The sequence below is a fragment of the Perognathus longimembris genome, chromosome 21 (assembly GCF_023159225.1).
Source record: "Perognathus longimembris pacificus isolate PPM17 chromosome 21, ASM2315922v1, whole genome shotgun sequence".
Classification (NCBI taxonomy): domain Eukaryota; kingdom Metazoa; phylum Chordata; class Mammalia; order Rodentia; family Heteromyidae; genus Perognathus; species Perognathus longimembris.
The window spans coordinates 4,578,170-4,601,814 of record NC_063181.1 but is presented as its reverse complement, the minus strand read 5'-3'; the positions used below and the strand labels follow the sequence as shown (position 1 = coordinate 4,601,814).

Below are 23,645 nucleotides of genomic sequence, written 5' to 3'. Positions count from 1 at the left end.
CCTTTCTGCACACAATCCTGTGTTGTATCTTTGTACACAAGGAAGAGATGGCGTTTTGTACTATAGAAGCTGCTCTGTGATGAACCCTGTCAAGGTTACATTTTCCAGTCCACATTTTACAATATTTTTCTGTCCTCCTGATGCCAACAGTAGACAGTAACTTAAAGAATTGCAAGCCTGTTTTTATTTTCTTTTTTGAGATATGTCATCCTGAGAAAAGCTAACATCAGGTGCATATCTAGAAAAATTTCCCTTTATTTGGAAAGTCACGCGGTTAGCGGTACTTGCTTCGTTTCTAGTTTCAGAGAGAACGGAGACAAGTTTGCTACGAGGTTTGTAATAACAGATTCCATATTCCAATTTTAATTAGGAGCTTCCATGAAGAAATAAGGCCAGAATCCCTTTCCTTCATTAGCACATAGCAGCTGGAAAGCCAGTGGGGCTGACCCGAGCCCCGAGCAGGCCCGTGGTTAATGCTGACAGGGACAGGGTGGCGTCGGAAGGTGCTGGCCTGGAACGGATTGCCTGGGGAGAACTGGGGCCGTCAGGCTCAGCCAAGCACCGAGCCGGTCATTTATCACTGTCAGAGGGGTGGGGGTGGGGGGGAGCGGGGGCAAGCCCTCTGGACCAGCCCTGTGCAGGTGCTGACTGATAACTGACATCACTGAGCTACGACCTCCAGCGCGGTAGAGGAAAGTTCTGCCGTATGCTGGGATCCTTGCTGAAACCACACGCGGCCTTCCAGTCCTGGATTGTCTGGAGGTGTTCGTAGAAGCCAGGTCAGGGTGTGCACCCCATGGTCAGGCTCCAAGGAGACTGGGAGGAGGAGCAAATGCCAGGGTGGGCCCTGCACCCTAATTACCTTCCTAGGACTTGAGAAGGTAGATAACCTCCCTTTATCTGAGTGTCAGGGTGCAAAGGCAACCCAAGCCAGCAGAGTTACCTCCTCCCTCATTTTTCTCCCGCCTCCCCCCCCCGCAGTTGTACAGTTATTTATAGCATATAGTTTTGTAAGTATTGCTATTGCATTTGCTTGCCTTTTACCCTTTGTCTCTCCATTTTGATGTTCCCCTTCCCTTCCCTACTTCCAATAAACATATATACAATATCCAGGGTACCAAAATCAGTTACAGTGACATCAGGGGCAAGAAAGACACAAGAAAAATGGCATAATTTTACAAGGTATGTTGAACATAACAACAACAATAAACCACTGATTTCCATAACTTGGAGTTCATTTCCCTTAGCATCATCTTATGTGTTCATCTAGCGATTGAGCTGTTGTGATCTTCTGCTAGGACTATCCTAGACTTGTGCTAATTATTACCAATGAGGGAAACCATAGAGTCTATGTTTCTTTGGGTCTGGCACACTTCACTTAGTATGATTGTATGCCTCTATCCGAAAGAATGGCATTGCTCCATCCGCAAGGAAATGGGCCTGTTTTTTCTTTTTTTTAAAGGAACGAAATCAGGAAGCAAGGCATATGTGTAGACCAAAAAATCTTAGTCTGATCAAGTCTTAGTCTGTGATCTGGTTGGTCATTTTCTCAGGTATGTTCCTGCAAGTTGTTTCCAAGGCATGCACTGCTGCCTGAGTGAAGTGATTCTGTTTCTGCTAAGGGAGCAGCCCAGTTCCTGTCATGGAATAATTGTTCGCATGGGATGGGTGGGGGCCTACGTCAGGGAATGATCATTGGTCCTGGAATCTTGAAGTCACCTGAGTTACTCTTATCTTGGCCAGTCTTCAAGTGAGGGAAAAGAGAGGTTAGGCAAGTTTAAGGCTAATCAACCTATCACCAGTCTATAGATAGTCTGTTTAAATAATGTATATATGTACAGAATTAAGCAGGAAATGGACTCACAGTTTAAAGCAGTATGGAGAATTTTTTTTTTAAATGGAGGCAGAGTTGCCAAACTTACATTCTATTTTTAGATGTCTTCAGGCCCAAGTGAAAAGCTGGTACTTTGTAGGAAAGCAAGCCCTAAGTCTTTATTCCAGGCTTGGTCTGATTCAGAGCGCTTCAGTTCTGGGATACGTCTGTGTCCAGTGGCTAGTGGGAACTCCCGACAGCAGCTGCCCTTCCTGAAAGCTTCAGGAGTGTTCCCGTGGCCACCCAGTGCAGAGGAGCTTGGATCTCTAGAAGGAGATCGAGGTCCCCCACGTAGAAGCTGCCCTAACATCTAGAAGACAAAAATTTAATAATCATGGTTTGAGCACCAGACCGGAAGATTATAGCTAGTTTATGCCTAAATCTAAATTATTGCAGGTATATTATTGATTAGTTTTGCTGTAACTTTTTTTTTTTTTCCTATCGGTACTAGGTCTTGTACTCAGGGCCTGGGTACTGTCTCTTAGCTTTTTCACTCAAGACTGGTGCTCTGTCAGTTGAACCACAGCTCCACTCCCAGCTTTCTGGGAGTTAATGGGAGATAAGGGTTTCATGGGCTCTCTCCTGCCTGGGCTGGCTTTGAACCACAATCCTCAGATCTGAGCCTCCTGGGCAGCGAGGATTTCAGGCCATTGGTACCTGGCTACTGTAACTATTTTAAGGAAGGAAAGGGATAAAATTTGAAGCGATTAGGCAATTGCAATATCAGTGTCACCTTCTAAAGCTTTTCAACATACCCCCAAATCCCCTTCAAAATCTCCAGGAAAGTTTACTTTGACCTGGTCTTGCTCTAACTAACCTTTCTGTTGCTCAGGCTCTCGGCTTTCAAGATAGATGTAAATCTATTCTCATATACCCTTGATGGAGGGCAAGTCATCTCTATCAGTCGAGTGACTGTCTCGGAGTGTGTAGATTTGAGCACACCCCACTGAGCAGAGAGCAGGGCCGGGGATGTGTGGGCTTCCCCCCCCTCCCCCCGCCAGATTGGAGGCACTCACCCTGCTGTGACAGGGCCACACATCCCCGCCTGTCAGACCTTCCTGTCTCCATTGCAGACCTTGCTGGTAATCAGTAGTTAGGATCCAATTAGTGAATGGCTATTCTGTTTACTAAGTTGAGTTCGTGTCTGTGACGAAACACGCCACTGATGGTGAAACCAAAATTTGCAAGTTCTGACAATCTTCTGTGTCATGCATTTAAAGGAACTTCATGCTTTGACCCCCTAAATACTTGCCTTAGCACGGTTTCAATGGGTAGTCCCTTAGTCCCTTTAGAAACTTGGCCCTGGTTTCCAGAAATAGACCTACTATTGCTGATTTAAAAGACACACAACAAACTCATCCTGCCTTCATGGTTCCTAGACAGAGCGCACTTGAGTGTTCTACTGCTTGGGGGAGGGGCTTACTGAGAACAAGTTAGCACCGGAAAGCCTACCCTGGTCGCTTTTTATTTCTAAATCAGTCCTCCGAGGGAGGAGCACAGTTGTCAGAGGGGCCCTGGGGGCTGGGGGCATCCATCTGGTCCTTCGATGCTGAGTGTCTTTGGTGCTTGGAAGCAGTGCTTGAATTGCAGAGGAGTGACACGTTCGGCTATTGGTTCTGTAGAAACCAGTCCCAGTGTTACCCTGCTCTTTTCCCTTCTTGCATACTGACTACAGCAGCATGTTTATTTGGGACTTGTCAGAGTTTAGCCTGGAAGGTGGGGCGTCTTTTAGCTCCAAGGGGTGGCCGGCCAGACGTAACGGAAACCCTTTGACCAGGGGCCGACATTCTGGTGCCAACGTTCCACTTGTTCAGGCCTGCAGGCGGGTGGGCCTCAGCATGGCCGCTTACCTGAGCTGGCTGGCGTCGCCATGTCTGTGCTCTTCTGTAATGGCAATCAAAAACCAGATACATGGAACTTTGTTTTGAGGGTGGGCTTCGGTGCATTTCTACCTCCAAACAAGAAGTCGCTCATTGACACATTTAATGACATGTGTTAGTATGTACGTAGAACTTTACACTTAAACTTGCATTTCTTTCTTTCTTTCTCTAGCCAGACATCATGTCAATGGCAACAGAACGGTTGAACCTTTCCCAGAGGGAACACAGATGGCTGTATTTGGTAAGATATCAACTCGGAACGAAAACCCAAATTCTGAACAAAGCTTGCTGCCAACTTTTTTAGCTTTAGCAAGTGTCCTCGGGGCTTCAAAATCTGGGCTCTTCTAGATATTTACAAGTCGTTACAGCCAAGAAAACTCTTGAGTTCTTAGTAATTCCTGGGGCTGGGAACACTTACTCTGTAGAATCTCGTGTACTTTTTTTTTTTTTTTCTCTTCTCACTTTGAGAGCACAAATATCAAACTGTGTATTTGCTATTTCTTTCGTCCACACTGTGAATTAACCTGCTAACTTGGGGGTTGAGGGTATATTTTTTTTATTGGCTAAGAGGAATTTTTTTTCTCTCCCCATGGGGACATATAACTTTATCAAAGGCTGGGATGGGAGTAGTTTGGAGTTGTTATTCCGCAAAAATCAACCTCATCAGATGATCTCTTTTTTCTCCATTAATAGGGCACATTTCTTAGGAGAAAACAGTCATTTAACACATCTCAAGCAGAGTCCAGCTCTTGATTGCATACTTCTAACACAATTACAAGGTTGAGCAGAAGAATTTTTCTTTATCGAAACGCTTTGGTGGAAAAGCCCACGCCATTCTGCATTTCCCACTTCCACAGCAAGTGGCATCTAAACGTCCTTCAGAATGTCTCTGCACCTGGCATGGCCTTTGACTGCCTGCATTCCTCTCTCCTGCCCTGCTCTCTTCCCTTCCTTTCTTCCAGCAGCGTCTCATTTGCCCTTGCCGTGCTTCTTGTCTCCTCTCCTTCTCTTCTACAATGTTCCTGGACTGCCTTAGGCATTACCACCTCTGTCATCCAGAATTCCCACCTCTGCATTCCGGAATTCCGGTTGGAGATAAAACCATCTGGTCTGGTTCATTTCCTTCAGCCTCTTGGCAAGCATGGCGATCTCTCCCTTCCTCCTATTTGCACCTCCAGTTTCCATTTAACTCTGGCCTTGCCGATAATCTGCGGAAGAGCATCCAAGTGCTTTGAGGCCTTGAAGTGGGTTTGACCTGGAGCATCTTGGTCCCTAAATGCATCCACTGGGACAGAACATTCTCTCTATCTGAGAGATGGAGGAAGAGCTAGCAACCCTTGTGAATGGTGGAGCTGGGCTGTCTTCCACTCCGCCATGCCAGTCAGCACTCAAAGGCCCTATCATCGATTAGAAATCGCCAGCGATTTAAATAGAGAGATTTGATTTTGCAGCATCTGTAATGGCTGCATGTGTGATAGAATACCTGAACTGTGAGCCTTCCTGTCCTGGCAGTAGCTGCCACCATGAGACCTTGAGACGTGAGATCACGTCTGCTGACGTACCAAGTTTCTTTTGTGTGTGTGTGTGCGCGCGTGCGTGCGTGTGTGTGTGTGTGTGTGTGTGATTTCTAAAAGTTTCTCGGATCTGACAACTCCATGTTAGAAATGAGGTCCCATGTTGTGATATTTTCCAGCTGGGATGTGCCACGAGAGCTGGTGTGTGGTGGTACTGTCGGTGGTGGTGGAGCCCATGGGAGGTAGGGCCTACTTGGGAGGAAGTGAGGTCACTGGGGCATGTCCTCGAAAGGGATGCTGGGTCTTTGTCCCCTCCTCACTCTCTGCTTTACTGACCGCCATCAGATGATTAGCTTTATCCCTACCATCTGCCCCAGTCACCAGGCTCTGCCTCTCCACAGGCCCCAAGGGACAGGACTTAAGAAAGGGTGGGCTAAAACCTCTGAAATCGTGAGCCCAAATGGGCTGATGACAGGGTTTGACTTCAGATTTGGAAAAGTCAGGGGGTAAAGGTCTGGGCCAGGGCTTTCTCCTTCTTTCTTTTAGGTCTCCAGTACTAAAAATCCTAATCCAGATTGCATGGTTTGACTGTAGCCAGTAATGTCCTGCCTCCTAGCCTCAGGTTTCTGATGCAAGGCTTCCAGTGAGCAATGGGCCTTTTCAACTCTGAGAGGCCCCGGTGACTAGCCAACATAGGTAGTGTAATGAGATGACTCCCGTGCAGAATTCCCACAGTCTAGCCATACATAGAGAACAAAATCACACACATCATAAAGTAGGCTAGTTGGCACCCAAGACTTCTTTCTTTAAAACTATACTTTGGCTCTTCCAGATGCTTCAATCAAGGCACAATTTGGTTAAGTACAAGCTACAGGAAATTCCAGTTCATGTTTCCAAAATGGTTCTCCTTTCAGATCACTGTCCACCTGGCTTACAGGAGGGGGTAGGAGGCTTTGGGGGAGGGTTTGGTCATTCTGGGCTGGTCACCCTGAGACAGCACGGGATACTTGGACATACATGGGGCACTTCATCCTGCCAGCACCTTGCAAGGCTGACAGGCTATGAAACCCTCTTCTCAGGGAGCTCACGGGACGTATCCAGGGCCGCTTGGCTAGGGGAGCTGGAGTTGGAGCCCGAGTTTAAATTGGCCCAGAGTCCACCTTCTTTTTATGTCAGCCCCCTCTCTGGATGGGTGAAGGAGCCCGAGTTGGGGCTGACAGATTCAGAAATGCTATTCAGTCGGATCCACACACAAAAGCATGATTTCCAGACAAGCCAGTTTAGTACATTGACTTGTAGACTCGTGTGCGCTCCTGGAGTGCTCTGAAGGACTCTTGGGGTGCAGCTTTTGCTGGGAAAATGCTGGTGGGGTGACATCTCCCACAAGGACTGTTTCCTCGACGTGGTTCTGTTGGAAGACTGGTGGCACAAGCCGGGCTCCCGTCTACTCAACGGTGAGTTAGCCGGAGCAATGGTGGCTCTTTTTCACTCGTCTGAACTCGTTCTTCAGCCTCAGAGGTCTTTAGTTTAGGCCCAAATAGTATCAGCAAGCACAAATTTCATTACCGCGTTGTTATTCGAATGGGCCTTCTTGAATGCTGTCTACATAGGAACTTTTAAGTTTAATCCACTCAGCAGGTGATCGCTGAGCTCTTAGATTGGTGTGCACAATGTAAGGATGGAAATGTGAAGGGATCAAGGCACAGTCCGGTATGAAAAATGTACCAATGTGCTATTATATCCAGTGATCAGAGAATATACACAGGCTCCTTAAAAACGGCTTTCTGGCATACAATCCTTGCAGATTATTTTTAACTCAAGACACCATTTTTTTTTTCCTTTCTAAGACTGTCTTTTGTAGTCCAGCGTTGAGCTTTTTGTTCCAGCTCTTGTTTTTTCTGCCACCCGAGTTCTTGACTCCTTTGTTGCTTTTCCCATCAGCTGCACTTGGACAATGCTAATGAAGGCAGTGGGCCCTGTCCACCGGGGGGGGGGCCCTCCTGGGTACCCGGGGTGCCCCCTTTCAAGCCAGTGGGAGTCCGCTCCTCACACACTGCCGAAGCAAGACGGAACATTTTGCAATTACTTACTGTCTTTGTTCCTGGTAGCTGAGAGTGCCCCGTGGCCACCATCCCTTTAATCCTTGCTTCCATCAGCCCTGTGAAGTGGGCATTATTATGTTCTTTTATAGGCAGAGAAACTGAGGCACCCAGAGATGAAAGAAATACGGTCAAGTAGAGGGAAGGCAGTCGTGGGCACAAGAACATCTTTCGCCACCACGCTGTGCCTGTCTGTTTTAGGAAGGTCCTCTGCGGCTCTGGATATCTTAATGAAAGTGACATCAATTGGCCATGGGCCACTCCGTCCCGCAGAGAGCCAGGCTTCAGGCTCCCTGCGCAGGGGCCGCGGCGGCCTGGAACTGCTCATTGTGTCAAGGAGAGAGATCGCTTAAAAATAGAGCAGGAATGTAGTGGGAAGGACAGAAAGCGAAGGGCAGGAGATTCCAGGATACGCTGTGGACCTTGTGGGCACCATTTACAAAATAAAATAGTTTGAAACATGTAAAGTAAGAGTTCTTGCATACTTTTGAGAGGGAAAAGCATGGCAAAGGAAAGAAAGTCTTGAAACGCTGGGGTCTAGACTTGGAGGATATCAGGCGGCTGTGAGATAATGTCACCTGCTCGTGAAGGGAATGGGGAAAGATGGCAGCGCGGTTGACCCTGATTACATCAACGCTGGCTTGTGCTGGCTTGGAAGGCTTTACTCGTGAACAGTGCCGGGCTCTTTCAGAAAGACCTCAGACCCGAGGCTAATTCGTATTTATAAAACCTGGCTCGGGGCGCTTCAGGAGAAGAGCGGCGTGGGAGCCGACCGCATGCTTGGACTCTTCACGTGGCGCTGTTCTGTGAGGTCACGGGCTCCCCGGCACCTCAGGTAGTCACGCACCAGTCCGTGTGTGCACCAGTCCGTGTGTGCACCAGTCCGTGTGTGCACCAGTCCGTGTGTAGGTCGCGCTCGCTGGCTCTTGAGATCCTTTACTCCCAGTGAATGAGATTTTACTGTGTTTTGGAATTTTGAGCCTGTCTTCCCTGTGTGTAAGTATGTGTGTGTGAGAGGGAGTGTGTGCGTGTGTGCGCACGTGCATGTGTGTACATGCCAGTACACTGAGGCTTGAAACCAGGACCTTGCACTCTCACTTGGCTTTGTTGATTAAGGTTCTACTGCTCCAGCCACAGCTCCGCTCCCATTACGCCTGTTTTTCTGATGGTGACTTCCGACTGCCCTGCTGGTACGCGGTCACTTGGAGATTCCCTTCCAGGCTGTGTGGCGGGAAGTGAGACGGGAGGGCAGAACGGGGGCCTTGGGGAACGGGGCGGGAGGCACGCGGATGGTCTCACCGTGCGTGGCTGCCCCCCGTGGCCCGGCCGAGCCTCGCGGGGTGGGGCTGGGCGGTGGCCTGCGAGGCCCAGGCACACACCCCGCACGGTGGGTCTCCCTGTCGCCTCCAGGGGGGGGATGAGATCACTGCGCCAGAGGAGCCGGCCACAAGAAGAGTCCCTCCTCGGACTTGAACTGGGGGCGGTTTTTGAAACGCCCCAGTTATCTGTCAGCCGGCCAGGAAAGCAGGCTCAGAAGCAGTAGGAGGCAATATGTCAGACTTCAGAAGAAACGGTGTTGGTGTCGCCTTGGCTGGCAGCCAGCGCGAGGGTAAATGATGGAACCCCAGGGTGGCCTATCTGTCCCTGAACCTTGACTGGAAATCACTGAAGCCCGTCCCGTGAAGCGAGGTGCGGCCGCCGCGCATTCCAGGACAGAGGCCAGCGAGAGTGACTTTGGAATGTGTCTGTAATTAACCGGGCCGTCCACGTTGGCGGCGTGGCGAGATGGCGGGTGCAGGGTTCCTAGCTGAAGAGGCCCCGCGGGCGACAGAACAGGCCTCCGCACCGGGAGGGAGGGAGGTCCCCACCCACACAGGCCCTGGAGAGTGACTGGAGCGCCAGCCCGTCCCACGGAGTCCCGCACTGCTCCTTTCCCCGGGGGCACTGGGGGTGACAGCCCAATTAAGTTGAAAATGAAACAGGACCCGTGTCCCTCTCTTCCCGGCCACCATTATCAGCCAGGTGCTTCCTGGCTGGCACACACACACACACACACACACACACACACACACACACAGTATTCTGCATATCTCACATGTATACAGGTAGCTACTTGTCAGATTTATGAGCCAATACTTTGAGCTGTTTGAATCAGGATCCAAATAGAGTCCACACATTGCAATTAGTCGATGTACATATTTAGTCTCTTTTAATGTATAAGCTCACCTCTTCCTCCCTCTGTGTGTTTCTTGGTCTCTCGTTCCTCACCGTTTATTTGATCAAGGAATTGGACAATCAGTCTGAGTTGAATGCCCATGTCCTCTGTCCTCTGCATTTTCTACGATTGGGAGTTGTAGCCTGAACAGAGCCCGTACATGGCGGTATGCAAGTCGTCGGGGAGGCTTTTCAGGCCACTCTTTCTCTGCTTGTGAGGTTAGCTGTCCCAACAATCACTGCCTAGAGGCTGTAAGATGTGGCCAGCCCTCTGTGTCTGGGTTCCACATCCGTAGATTCAACCAACTGTGGGAAGGAATACTTTTAAAAAATTGCATCTTTATTGAACATGTAGACTTTTGTCTGAACAATACATTATGTCCCTTAGTTGTGTAGTATTTACACAGAGTTGTAGTTTATAAGACCTAGTATTGCACTAGGCATGCACTAGGTATTATGGGTAACCTGGAGTGACACACGCAGGGTTCTATGCAACTGCATGCCATTTTGTGTCCGTGACTTGAGCATCTGTAGGTGTTGAGCAGGCCTGAGATCAATTCCTTATGGGCACGTAGGGGTGACAGTATTCTGCTTGTAGCATTTCCCTTTACTTATGAACCGGAATATTTCTGTTAAAAAATACTTCCATGAACTCTTTGGTTACCACGAGATCCAGGTTGATCAGGACAGTGGAGCGGCTGCTTCGTTTTTCTGTGGCTGCCGTTTTGTTCCATCAGTCTGAACATTGCTTCTACGACTATTCACGAGTCGGGTGCATATATGTGTACGTGGGTGTGTCTGTCTGTCTGTATATGTATATGTGTATGTGTGTATGTGCATATGGAGAGTTGTTTGTGTCAAGAGCGTTTGACAAGTGATCGAAGCCTTTTTAATCTGACTAAATGATCACGTTTCCCTCAGACATGACCCAATTGTTGAGCCTTAGAACCTTCTGATGGACAGGGGAAGCCGGTCACGGCAGGCGGTCCGCCCCGCCCAGCGGGCAGGGCAGAGCGTCGGCGCCACGTCGGTGTCCGAAGCAGTTGCTCAGGTGGCCCTGGGTCCCCCGAACGTCCCTTCAGCTCGTCGCCCTCATCTTCTGCCCCGCAGGAGGCGCCCCGGCCTGCGCCGAGCGTGGGGTTCGGCTTTCCCACGGGCCGGCGATGCGAGCCCGGCTCCGAGCCCGTGGCCTGGCCTTTGGCCCGGGGCTGAGGTGAAGGGCTGCAGTGATACGTGACAGACAGCTGGGCAGTTGCGCCGGCGGAGTGACGGGTGCCTTTCAGTGCCTCTGAATGCTTCCGTGTCTCTATTGAAGTTTATGTCCCCGGGCTTTTCTCCCATGTAGGCCGTTTGTAACCGGCCTGGCAGTGAACAGGCTATAAAGCCCTAACGCAGCCTCCAGCCAGCTGCCCTACTGTGTGTGATATCCACCTTGTAAAGCATCTTCTTGATATAATTTCATCTGTCCTTGCTGTCAACTCTGAGATGCGTGAACTGAGATCAGACAGAGACTCAATGACTGTGTTAGGTTCAGGCATGACGTAATGGAAAAACTAGGCCTAATGCCTATATTATTTATTTGTTCATCAAAATTTTATTTTTTCGGGCTGGGGATATAGCCTAGTGGCAAGAGTGCCTGCCTCGGATACACGAGGCCCTGGGTTCTATTCCCCAGCACCACATATACAGAAAAAATGGCCAGAAGCGGCGCTGTGGCTCAAGTGGCAGAGTGCTAGCCTTGAGCGGGAAGAAGCCAGGGACAGTGCTCAGGCCCTGAGTCCAAGGCCCAGGACTGGCCAAAAAAAAAAAAAAAATTTATTTTTTCCCTCAGCAGACGATTATAAAAAAAACAAACACAAAACCCTCTTCCTTGAGGAGCTTACACGCCACCAGTGTAGGACAGAAATTCAGACAGACGTGTGAAGCACCTGGCATGTCAGATTGTAATAAGTATTGGTTAAAATAAAGCAGGAGAGGAGACTAGGAAATGCCAGGCTACAATCGGGGACAGTTGCGGGGTTGGGGGGGGGGGAGGGTTGCTATTTGGAATTGCATAGTCAGGGAAAGCACCCATGGCCTGGTCATTGAACCGGTCATCTTTAAGCAAAAACCTAAAAGAGATGCGTGGTCGCCCAGGGGGCTGAGGGCAAATATCCTAGGCAGAAAGAAAGGGAGGCAAGGTGTCTGTGGCCGGAGCCGGCCGGGCGGGGGTGCGGGCCGCCAGGGAGCGGGAGGAATGGAGGGAGGCCGAGCGAGGCCGAGCATGGGGGCCGGGCGGTTCATTCTGGGAGCGCTGGCCTTTGTCTCATGCGTTACAGGGATTTTGGCAGAGGAGTGGCTTTCTGCGGTGTATTTTAACAGCGTCGCGGAGTTGCCACGCGGGGACAGGAGGTTCGTGGAGGAGGGAGGAGCCGCGGGAAGAGCTCTTAGGAAGGGGGCTGCCACTCGGCTTTAACTGTATACCTGTGTGTCCTTTGCTTTAAGAGGTCTTTATCCCTCTGTGTTAAGGACTTAAGTGGGCCTGTAAAATAACACACTAGCTTAGCTATTATGAAAAAGTCAGAAGATAACAATTGTTGATGAGAATTCCTACCGTTGGGAGCAACAGGAATTAGCACAGCCATTATGGAAAACAGTATGGAGGTACGTTCCTCAAAAAAGAAAAGAAAAGAAAAGAAAAGTAGACGAACGTTTTACCCAGCAATTCTACTTCTGGGTAATAGCCCAAAGAAATGAAATCACTGTCTCCAAGAGCCCCCCCCTGCATGCCCACGCCCGCGCCCCCTGCGGGACTGCTCAACGCAGCCAGGAGGCAACTCCACCCAGTCACGCATCAGCAGAGGAGAGGTTAATGTGTGCCACGGAATGCTATTTAGCTTAAAACGGAAGGAAGCCCCGCATGCACGGGTCGGAAGCACAGGACGTCCAGTTGGAGAAGCCGGACAATGAAAGCCAAATGCCACCGTGATCTCGCTCACCTGTGGAATCTAAAACGTCGACACGTAGAGAGTAGGCTGGGACTCCTAGGAGCCGGGACCCAGGTGCGAAAGGCGAGGGGGGAGATAGTGGTGAAAGAGACCAAGCTTCAGTCAGGCGGGAGGAGTACATCCTGGTGGTCTACTGCACAGGAGGGTGACTGTCCACCGTATATTGCTTACTTCAGAGTCACCACAGAAAAGACAAGTATGCAAGATGGTGGTCATGTTAGTTAGCTTGACTTGGTCATTCTGCAGTGTAAGTGTTAAACACATTGTCTACCATGAATATATGCATTCAAAGAAACTTCAGTTAAAAATAACTACAGAGGATGAATACAACGTTAGAAAATAAATGCGCCTCTCGTAGAGCATTTGGGAACTGTCAGTGTCCTATGTAGAGATCAGTGTCACTTATACATTTAGACAGAGCGGACCGAGACAAGCTCAAGGTGACTGGCAACTTCAAGGAAGGCTGGGAAGTGAGTTAAAGTAGAAGTCAGTGAGGCAAATGGTCGTGCAGGTACATACATCCTTTCACTCCTCTGCCCACCAAGCCAACGTTCAGCACCTTCACCAGCCCTGTCAGCTCTCTGGCTTGGGCCTTAGTTTCACACCCTTGTATATGGTCTGGTAGCCTTGTGGCTTTCTCTTCACCGCTGGGGAAGTGGGTGACCCAGGCTGAACCTAGTTTTACTCCTGCGATTTTACTGCTTCGAGAGAGAGCTAAGAAGAGGAGCCCATCAGGTGGGCTGATCGCTTTGGGAACCTTTCAGGATAATTCTCCACCTGGGGCCCCTTTCCCTACGCATTGCCTTTCATGGAGGAGTTGGAACTGAAAGCATTCCAGGGCTGGACAACGCCACAGCCGCTGTGTGGAAGCCACTAGACAAGACACAGCTTCCAGAACTCCCAAGAAACGTGGACCTGGATTACACACCAGATCCCAGGTGTTACTCCAGATAGATGCGCGTGATGCCCGGAGGCCTTTGCCCAGCCGGAGCCTGGTCACGCTCCCTCCAGCAGGGGCCACGTGTGTCCCTAGTAAGCATTAAAAGGGAATGAACTACTCTTCTACTTGTAGGTGATGTTTAACCTACAAGGGGAACATTCTGAGTTTTGAAAGTCCATATAGTAGTACCCCTTGGGGAATATGTTCCAAGACCCGCCCCCCCCCCCCCAGTGAATGCCTCAGAAATGGGTAGAATGGAGCGATGTCTGCAGACCTTAGAGTTCCCCTTGGTCATTTCCGGCCTGCCAGCTCACCGCCCTTGGGCTCTATTGCTGCTGTGAAGGGAACTGAGGTTCCCTGAGCACCAGCACTGAGCGCTGCCGTGGGGACTCCGGGAGCTGGGACAGCGCAAAGTGCTCAACGGGAAGGCAGTGAATTCAGGGCCGAGGCGCTGGACGCAGCGACCACTCAGCCCCCTGCCAGAACGGAAGTCACGCGACTCAGAGTGACGGGCAGCTTGAAACTCAAGAATTGCTTGTTTGTGGAATTTTCCAGTTAAGAGTTTCTGACCATGATTTCTTTATTTTTTGAGTGTGTGTGTGTGGGGGGGGGGTGGGGCTTGAACTCGGGGCCTGGGCTCAGTCTCTGACCTCTTTTTGCTCAAGGATAAGCGCTTTACCACTTTGAGGCACGGTGCCATTTCTGGCTTTCTGGTGGTTAACTGGAGGTAAGAGACTCACAGACGTTCCTGCCCGGGTTGGCTTTGAACGATGATCCTCAGATCTCAGCCTCCTGGGAAGCTAGGATGACAGGCTTGAGCTACCAGGGCCGGCTCTGGCCATGGTTTTGATAAGGAACTGCAAGCCCAGCAAGTGCAACTTTAGATGAGTGGCCGAATGTAGAGGGAAGCACATTGTGCGGAGGGCAAGGGCCTGAGTCAGCGGCGGTCGTCTGTCTGAGACTGAGGCAGGGCGGACTGGCTGCCCAAAGAGCCTGCCACGGACTGTTATGCCTAGATTTCCGGTCCCCCAAAGACCACCAAGGAGCTGCTACCGATGCAGACGCACCAGAGTCTTTATCGCAGGCTCAAGCCTGGACTCCCAACGGTCACCGAAGCAGCAGATCTGGATTGAGAGCCCCAACCCTCAGACAGGCAGGGTTTTCATTGTGATGACAACAGGGGCAGGGTATTTCCAACTTGGCAGATACTTGATTGGATGGCATTTAGCAAGCAAGTCTTGTCCTATTTCCATCGGCTGTCTACCCTTTGAGTTATCTATTATGGCTTTGATATGGGGAACTGGCCTCGATATCAGGAATTGACAACAGGTGGTCACGTAGCACTGACGCAGGGGGTTAGTGCCGGGGGTAGAGCAAGTCACAAATGGGTTAAGCAAGCCGTGTACAGAAGCAGAACATTGCGGTCAGGCAGACCTAGTACCAACTTTATTTGAACAATTGCGACCATGTTTTCCCATTACCACTAAGCACGCTTGAACGGGCTAAAACAACCCAGTACTCAATCATAAGCAAACCAACCCAACAGTTACCATGGCATTTCTACTACTAACATGGTTATTTCTATAGTCTATGACGATGATCATTTTTTACTGTCCGTTACCATGGTTGTTACCCAGGTATAGAGGTGAACAAGTGCTCCTTACATTTTTAAATGTCACACTGTAAGAAACTAGTCTCGCGGGTGGGGTTGCAGCCCTCTAGCATGGAGTCATCACCAGGGTTTAGAAGGTGTTATCATTTTAACACTAAAACTTATATTTAGTTACTCCGGTTTTCAGGTCAGCCCTAACAGGACCTTGTGTGTGGCGCCCTCAGAGTGCGGCACTGTAAGTCGTGGTGCACAAAGGAAATGCTTCCTTCCGGGAGCCCCGGAGACTTCTGGGCTTTGGAGGGCTGGGGTGGGCTTCGAGCCTGGCAGGTGCTCAGCTCCCAGCGCCATCCTGGCTGCTCACATCCAGTCTTGCTGCGCTGCCTTTTGATTGTCTTTCCTTCATTCTAAGGGAATGCAACTAAGTAAAATCAACAGCAGATCTGTTTTGTGTTTTTTTTTGCCAGAAATATGGGATACTCCATTTTTATAGATTACTCAATAAATGCATTTATGAGCAACAAGCAATTCACTTCTAAACAGAGAAAATGACATAGCAAGGTTCAACTCAAGTAAGATATATGCTTATGTTGTTTTTGGAATTTTTTTTTCTTTGCTTACAAATGTACATTATTTCTGGTTAAAAGGAATAGGAATCTATTACAGAAATGTTTGCAAAATGAAACAGTATTCTAGCCACTGATACAACTATGCTTAGAACTTTAATGTATTTTCTTCTCATCTATTTTGATGTGAGTATTTCTTTGTAGTTATATTAACCATTGTATGTCTGTATTTTTCCCTTTTAATTTAGTCTTGGATCATTATGATGTAATCACATACATGTTCCAGGTTACCATGTTAACGTAATAGTTGTGCTTGTATTGCACGGATCCCACTTTGCTGTTTGTATTTTTAAATTGTGAACCTGTAAGGTCTACCCCAGGAGGGCTCCATGCAGATGCCCCCCACCTGTTTAAGTTAGCGCCTAGTACCTGCGTTACCTAGGTAACTGGCACACCTGGAGGTACTTACCTCCCCCCTTCCCTGAGGTCACATCCAATCTACCTGGCCACACCTCCCGCCTTTCCCTATATAATTCAGCTCCACACGAGTCCCCATCTCCCCTTTCTCTTTCTCGCTCTTTCCTTTTCTGTCTTACTCCCTCTCACTCCCTTTCTCTCTCTTTCCTTTTCTCTCTCGCTCTCTTTTGCTGTTTTTCTCTTCTTCCTTCTCCTCTGTCTCCCTATGCCCCCATCTTGTGTGGGCTGGCAGTTTGCTCCCCCCCCCCCATAAACTCCTTTCTGCCTGAACCATGTGGCGAGTTTCCTCTCCGACAAACTTTACAGAACCTAGTTTTGGTAAGCATATTTTCCCTTATACTTGATTAAATAGAATTTTCCTGTGTAATGGTTAACTTCATATACATCGTTTTTGGTTGTGGTTATTACTATGAATTTTTGAAGTAGAATAGAAACAAGCATCAAGAATGTCAACAAAGTGAATCTTCATGCAGCTTTGTGATTAAGGGTCAGTACATTTATTGGCCATAGGAAGGAGGAGGCCTAGTTATACGTGGCCTGGTAAAGTCATATAAAACTTGATTGTGGCAGTGATCTTATCTATTGAAATGGCCACAGGATAGCAGGTTTTCCGACAGGCTATGAACTCATCATGGTAGAAGATGGACATCCTTTATTTGGAGACTGAAATGCAACAGACATTTTCAGTGTGTATATGTGTGCTCATGGAAGGTAGGTCTTGATGTTCATCAAATAGTCAAAGGGATCCAGTTACTAGTACACTTAACATGATGTGTCCAAATTCGATGGAATACACTTTTGTAAGTTTTCTGTTATTCCCTGTTTCCCCTTCCTTCCCTCCCTACATGCATTTCATTTATTATATTCAGTATTCAGAAGAACATACTTTAGGGTGGGAAGTGATAGCGATCTAGGTCATTCAGATGCAAAGGACTGAACTAAAACTTTTGAAGCTGAATCTGTATGGGAAATGTCCACTGGAAATACAGCATCAATTTGTATAATTTTGGAAGTCTCTCCATTCAGCTCGGAAAAAGCTTAGAAAGCTTATCATTAGATGCATTTCTCTTCACTGAAGTTATGAATTGAGTGTGAAAATATCCATGAAATTGTGTTACTGGGAAAGCTGGGATTTGTTAGTTCCACTGAAGTCTGGGGCTATCAATGTTTGCGTATAGTGAATACAAAATCCTGGGTAAATGATCTTCAAGTTATTTCTTAATGTGGAAAGCTCTCCTTTTCCAGAAAATAACAGTCACTTGTTATTTCTGTAGGAACACCTCTGATGTCTAGCGAGTGGGGAATGTCAGCGCCACGTCCACTTTGTCTTAGATAACTGGCTTTCCTTTATCTGCAGGAATGGGCTGCTTCTGGGGAGCGGAAAGGAAGTTCTGGACCTTGAAAGGCGTGTATTCAACCCAAGTGGGCTTTGCAGGAGGCTACACCCCCAATCCTACTTACAAAGAAGTCTGCTCAGGTAGGAGGGACCTATTCTGTCCTATCACTGTGGGAAGCAAGGCGTGGCATGTGCTGTTGTTGGGTGACAGGATCTTTAAAACAGAAATACATTCTTCAAGCACATTTCTCTGTCTTCTCTTTGCCATTTCTGAAAATACATGTGTTTGCTTGCTTGCTTATTGATTGATTGATTGTGCCAGTTCTGGTGCTTGAGCTCAGGGACTAGGTGCTGAGGCTTGAACTCCGGACCTGGGCACTTGTCCTTTAGCTTTTTCATTCAAGGCTAGCGTTCTTGAGCTATGGCTCAGGAATGTGGCTCAAGCCCACTTCTGACTTTCTCATGGTTATTTTGAGGTAAGAGTCCCATGGACTTTCCTCCCTGAGCTGGCTTTGAACTGTGATCCTTAGATGTCAGCCTCCAGAGTAGCTACGATTACAAGTGTGAGCCACTGGTGCCCAGCTCTCGCTTTGTATTTTTAGAAATAATGAATATGGATTATATCAGTTAGCTCTTGTTGTGGAACAACCAACCCAAAACTTAGCAGCTTAAAACAGTCTTAATTTTGGCTTCGTTGACAAGGTAGGCGGGGCTTAGCTCGGCGTTCTTCTGCTGGTCCTGCAGAGCCCCGTCGTGTGGCTACGGGCACTCGGTGAAATGCCCAGGGGCCGCCCATCACAGATGTCTCACTTTCCTCCCATGTCTGTTAATTGGTGTTGGGTGGTGGTTAGTGTTCCCTGGCTTCTGGGGATGGGGATAATGGACGTACTGACCTGGGCCAATGGCGGTGCATCCAAGAAGCCAGGAACAGCAAGAAACAGCTTGTGCCATCTTTACTGTTGTCCCATTGGCCAAAACAAGTCACATGGTCTTGCCCGGAGACAGAGTGGGAGCCACCCCTCCCTCCGCAGTGACAAAGAGATATGAAGACCCCGTGGTCCAAGCATCTCATGTTCCGTTAGAGGGGAAAATGACAAGCCGTGCTACGATGCGTATTGGCCAGTGCCCACCCATAGGCCACACCTGTTCTCCTAGCCCTATGAATTAAGTTTTATTGCACTGCAGCTGTGCCCATTTGGTTTTGTTCTTACTCATTGCTTACCAATACCTTCATGCCCCAACAACCAGGCTATGAGCTTGTAACAGAGGCTAAATGGGCCAGAAATACGGCCTATTATAGAAAATTAAGCAGTCTGTTGCTATGGACAGGGGCAAGTCAGAGCTCCCCTGGGGCAAATTCTAGCTCCAATGTCCAGATTCCTGTCTTAGGAATTCTCTCACTTTCCTGCCGCTCAGGCCTATTTAAGACTCATATCCTGGTCTTTCTGTTTTATTTTGGTTTTGGATGGTATGGGGTTTGAACTCAGGACCTTGTACTTGCTAGGCTGGTACTGTTCCGCTTGAGCCATGCCTCCCAGCTCTCCCTTTAATTCTGGAGATGGAGTCTAGCAAACTTGTCTGCTTGAGCTGGCCTTGAACCTCAGTCCTTCGGGTATCAACAACCTTCTGAGTAGCTAGGACTACAGGTGCGATCTGCTAGTGTCTGCCAGGCCTCACTTCTTAATAGAATATTTTGTTTACCATCTTCAGAGGTCTTCAAGACCAGTGAGGGAGGTCTACTGAGACCTTCACCCTACTACATTGACACTAATGTAAATACGTAAACAGTCAATAAAGATTTGAAGGCCGGGCATGGTAGTGTATACCTCTATTTCCTGCACTTGAAGGCTGAAATAGGATTGTGAATTTGAGGCCAGACTGGGCTAAACGGTGAGTTCTAATCCACACTGGGGTACATAGCAAGATCCTATCACAAAATGAAGGAACAAAAAACCAGAACAAAACAAAAATCTCAAAAAGGCACTGGGGAGTGTACAATCGGGGAAGATCCTTTCAGCTCTCCGAGGCCACTGGGAACGCCGGGGTGGGGTGGGGGAGTGACCAGCATTTGCTATCATACGAATTCTGATTTGAAGTAAAGCATCACTGTGGAGCCATGAAAAAAATAGGTGCCCTCTTGCTTTCCTTGTCTCCAGAGAAGAATTGAAACACTCTGATATTGAGAACGAGAAACATGGAATAAATATTTTAGTGATTAATCCATAATTTTTGCTCTGTCTCGTAATTAAACAAATGCCGTGTAGAGCTATAAATAGACTCAGTTGAGCCCTAGAGATTGCCCAGGTGTATGCTCTCCAGTCTTAGGACTAGAAATGAATAGATTGTCTATCTGTAACTGCAGACGTGGCTTAGTGTGGACTACGAGAAAAGGTTTCTAAGAAAACCTCCAGCCTGGGAAGAATTATGAGAAGTGAAGCAAGTCGGGCTCTCAGAGACAAAGGATGCAGGTTTCTTTCTCATATGCGGATCTTAGATCTAAAATTCTACAATGGGTGTAAACATACACAGGACCGAAGTGTGGTATACAAAGAGGAGGATGTGAGTGGAAGAATTCCTTTGAGCAGTTAACTTACAGTTTAACAGAACGAATGCCACGAAGCTGGTACTTGTGTTGTCGGGAGAGGGGTGAGGTCAAGGGTCGGGGCAGACACAGGGAGAGAGGAAGGGGGATGGTGGTGAACGTGGTCATGATATTCAATGGACATCTGTGAGAAATGGAACCGGATAAATTGAGGGGATGGGTGGGGTTGGGGAGAATGGGGGAAGAAATACGAAATTTCTGACGTTGACCAGGATGCATTGTATTCACAATGTGGGGTATTCCCATGGGGAATCGGAATGCCTCTGTGCAACTAATTCACGATAATAATAATAATCCTCCGGCTACAAAAATGCTCCCGACTAAATGTGTTTGCTCAGAATCCTTCCCCTTCATCCTCGCCCTTGCAGGCCGTGTCTTTCCTTCTCCCCCGCCGTCCCGGGAGGCAGTTGAGCTTCTCTCCCATAGGGGCGCGGAGGGCCCCTGGAGTGTAAGTCACTCATCCTGGAATTCGGGTGCAGGCACATTCTGCACAAAGCTGAATCCCTGCGTACCCGCCTCTACGGCCGGCTCTCCTCCCCGTCCATTCCCACTTCCTCACTCTAAGGAAAGAGCAGAGGAATTTTTTTTCCATTGGTCTGATGTCTAGAGGGAAAGAGAACCAAACCATCCAAGATGCAGTTTGTGCAGTGTATGTCAGAGATTTCCAGCAAGGGTCGAACACGGAAACCACAGGGGTTGTTAAGGAACTCTCTGTGGAGTCCCAGCACTCCTGCTATCTCGGTGGTCCTCAGGAAAGCATGGTTGTCATGGAAACTGGTTCCTGATTGGAAAGAGATAGTCACTGCGTCTAATCTGGACTTAGAAAAAGAAGTGATTTCTTTACCTAGGCATTTGTTGTTGTTGTTGTTGTTCTGATTGTAAGAAGGGAAAACAAAGAGGCAGAGGTGCTGGGGTAAGAAGGTCCTCCGTCACAGGAGTGGTAGAGCCCTCAGATACTTGGGAAGAGCAGGGAGGGAACAAACAAGTCCCCTAGCTGGCGTTGTCATGGTAACTGGTCGCTGGTGGACCTCTCCAAAGACTGCCCCCTCCCCCATCCCTCTCCCTTCCCCCCACCTCACACATTGCCACAGAAGGGTCTGACGGGAGAGAAAACCAAAACGAATCATCAAGCTCTGCCAAAAGGAATAGTAAGTGGTTTGGTATGATAGAAATATTAGTCTGTATTTCACTATTTGCATTGATTTTACAATTCCTACATTTGATTTTTTAGCCAACAGGCCAAGAAGCAGTCAGTTTCAAAATTTCTTACTTGTTTGCAGCTAAGTTTAGTAAACTGTGATGACAACCTGTGAGTTTTTGTTTGCTTGTTTGTTTGGTCAGTCCTGGGGCTTGCACCAAGGGCCTGGGTGCTGTCCCTGAGCTCATTTTGCTCAAGGCTAGCTCTCTACCACTTTGAACCACAGCACCACTGTTGGTGGTTAATTGGAGATACGAGTCTCATTCCTGCCTAGGCTGGCTTTGAACTGTGATCCTCAGATTTCAGCTTCCTGAGTAGCTAAGATTACAGGCGTGAGCCACTGGTGCCCAGCTGAGTATTCTGGACAGGTGTTGAAGAAGCTTCTTCTACACGAGGGCCTACATGGTATTCAGAGTCCCCTCACCCCCCTGTAGCAGTGCGCTTGAGCCTAAGGGACTGGTAGATTCTTGGAGCAGAGAACATTCAGATCCAAAACCCTCAGGCTCACCCGTTGCTCACTCCCCGCGGCAGCCCCTCCGCCAGCCCCAGTGCCTCCGTCTGTGCCACAAGCCCAGGAGCCCTCAGCTCCAGTTTATCATGCGGCCCTGTTAGTGGGGACACACAGCCGTGACAAATGTGTGTGTGTGGGGGGGAGTGTGGAAGTAGGGTATATCCAGAGAAGCTGTGTCTATTCATGTCTCATGGTGCTTGGGTGGAGGTTGATGGCCAGTGACTAAAAATCCACACCACCGCCATGTGATCAGACACGTAGGAAAGACGCACAGCCGCTAGCGACAGCGGGGGTTGGGGGGGGGAGGTGACCTTAGCGCTGGGCGTGGCATCCAGGCAGGCCACTCGGGAAAGGGCTCCCTGGTGAGTCTCCGCTGGTCCAGACCGTGCCCGGCCCCCTGCGGGGCTTGGGCCTGGCGACGCGGAGGGAAAGCGTCGGGAGAGAGCGTGAGAAGGGCGCCGGCGCAGGGGCCCACGGGCGCCTGGGAGGGAAGCGGGCCCAGACCCACGGGCCGCAGGGGGCCGGTGCCGAGCGCCAGCTTCCAGAGGACGGAGGAGCGGTCACCGCAGCCGGAGTGCTCAGTCGGAGCGCTCGGGAGCAGGCGGGGTGGGCACGCCGTCGGGTCCGCCCCTGGGCTGGGGGGGGGGGCTCCGTGCAGATGCCCCCCCACCAACCTGGTTAGGTTGAGAATAAACCTCTCTCTCCCGCCTGAGTATCGCGGGGTGCTCCCTCTCTGCTGCAGGAAGCCGCACGTAGGGTGCCTCAGGACGGGCAGAATCCCCTGCTGCTGCTCTTCTCCATTTTTCTGGGAGCGTCCCCAGTCCCGATGGCCCTTCTTCCACCAACTGAACTGCTGCGAGACGCCACGCGAGACTTTTCACCCATGCCACTGCTGGCCCCCACGCCCACACCCACGCCCACACCACTTCTCTACCCTGGGGAGGGGAAACCGCTGCTCAGCGTCTCTGCCGCTTGGTGCCAAGCCAGGGAACTCCCCAGGCCCAGGGCCCCGTCGCCTCCGGGCCCCAGGGCGCCTGGCTCTGGGGGCTTGGCCCTCTCTCTCCTCTCTCTCTCTCTCTCTGCGGAGGGCGCCGGGGAAGTCGCCCGGTCCGCGCCCACTCACTCCGCAGGCCGCCTCCCTCCCGCGCTGTCGTGGGTCCCTGCGTCACAGTCACACCCGAGCTCACTGCCAGTGCCGTGAGGCCTGCTCAAAGTACTCGCACCGATACCGCTTTTGCCACCACGATGGTGAATGGTCAGAAGTTGTTTATATTCAGGCTCTCCTTGCTGGCTCTCTCTCTCTCCCACTTTCTCTGTTCCTCTCTTCTGCACCCTTTCTCTCCCCCCTCTTTCTGCCTGCTTGCTTACTTTATAAAACTCCAAGTCCTGCCACCCTGATAATGTGCTTTGCCAACAAAGCCGCCTCTTTTCACAGGCCTTCCAAACTGAGGCTCGGCCACCAGTGTGCTTTGTCAGCAGAGATATCTAAGTTGCCTATTTTCTCTAGCACTGGCCACGTGGTGGATATTGGGCGTAACAGGCACCGTCACGGCGCCATTATGCCACGCCACGCCTTCTCTGTTGGTGTGTTTGTGTCCTGGCCCCGCCCCCTCCGGTCACCGTGGCATCCCACTTGAGCTGAGTTGGTTTATCAAAGTATGGTTTCTCCATTTTACAATCTGAAAATTTTTGTTTGCTAGGAAGTTTTTGTTTTTCAGACTCACCATGTGGTTCCAAAATATTGGGCAAAATGGCATTTACTGCTGGCATTCCAAAAGGGTCTAGGCCAAAATTCACTTTTGCGTGCTGTAAAACCTATGTGCACAATGTATATGTGTC

The 23,645-nt window shown here is 49.5% G+C and overlaps 1 protein-coding gene across 1 annotated transcript in view; it reads left to right on the top strand.

The window, feature by feature from the left end:
- Positions 1-23,645, top strand: part of Msra (methionine sulfoxide reductase A) — a 226,225-nt gene that overhangs the window by 82,708 nt on the left and 119,872 nt on the right. Inside the window, exons 2-3 of the mRNA XM_048330739.1 lie at positions 3,926-3,994; positions 17,517-17,636. Coding sequence (XP_048186696.1) covers positions 3,926-3,994; positions 17,517-17,636 — 189 coding nt within the window. The remainder of the gene's footprint in view (positions 1-3,925; positions 3,995-17,516; positions 17,637-23,645) is intronic.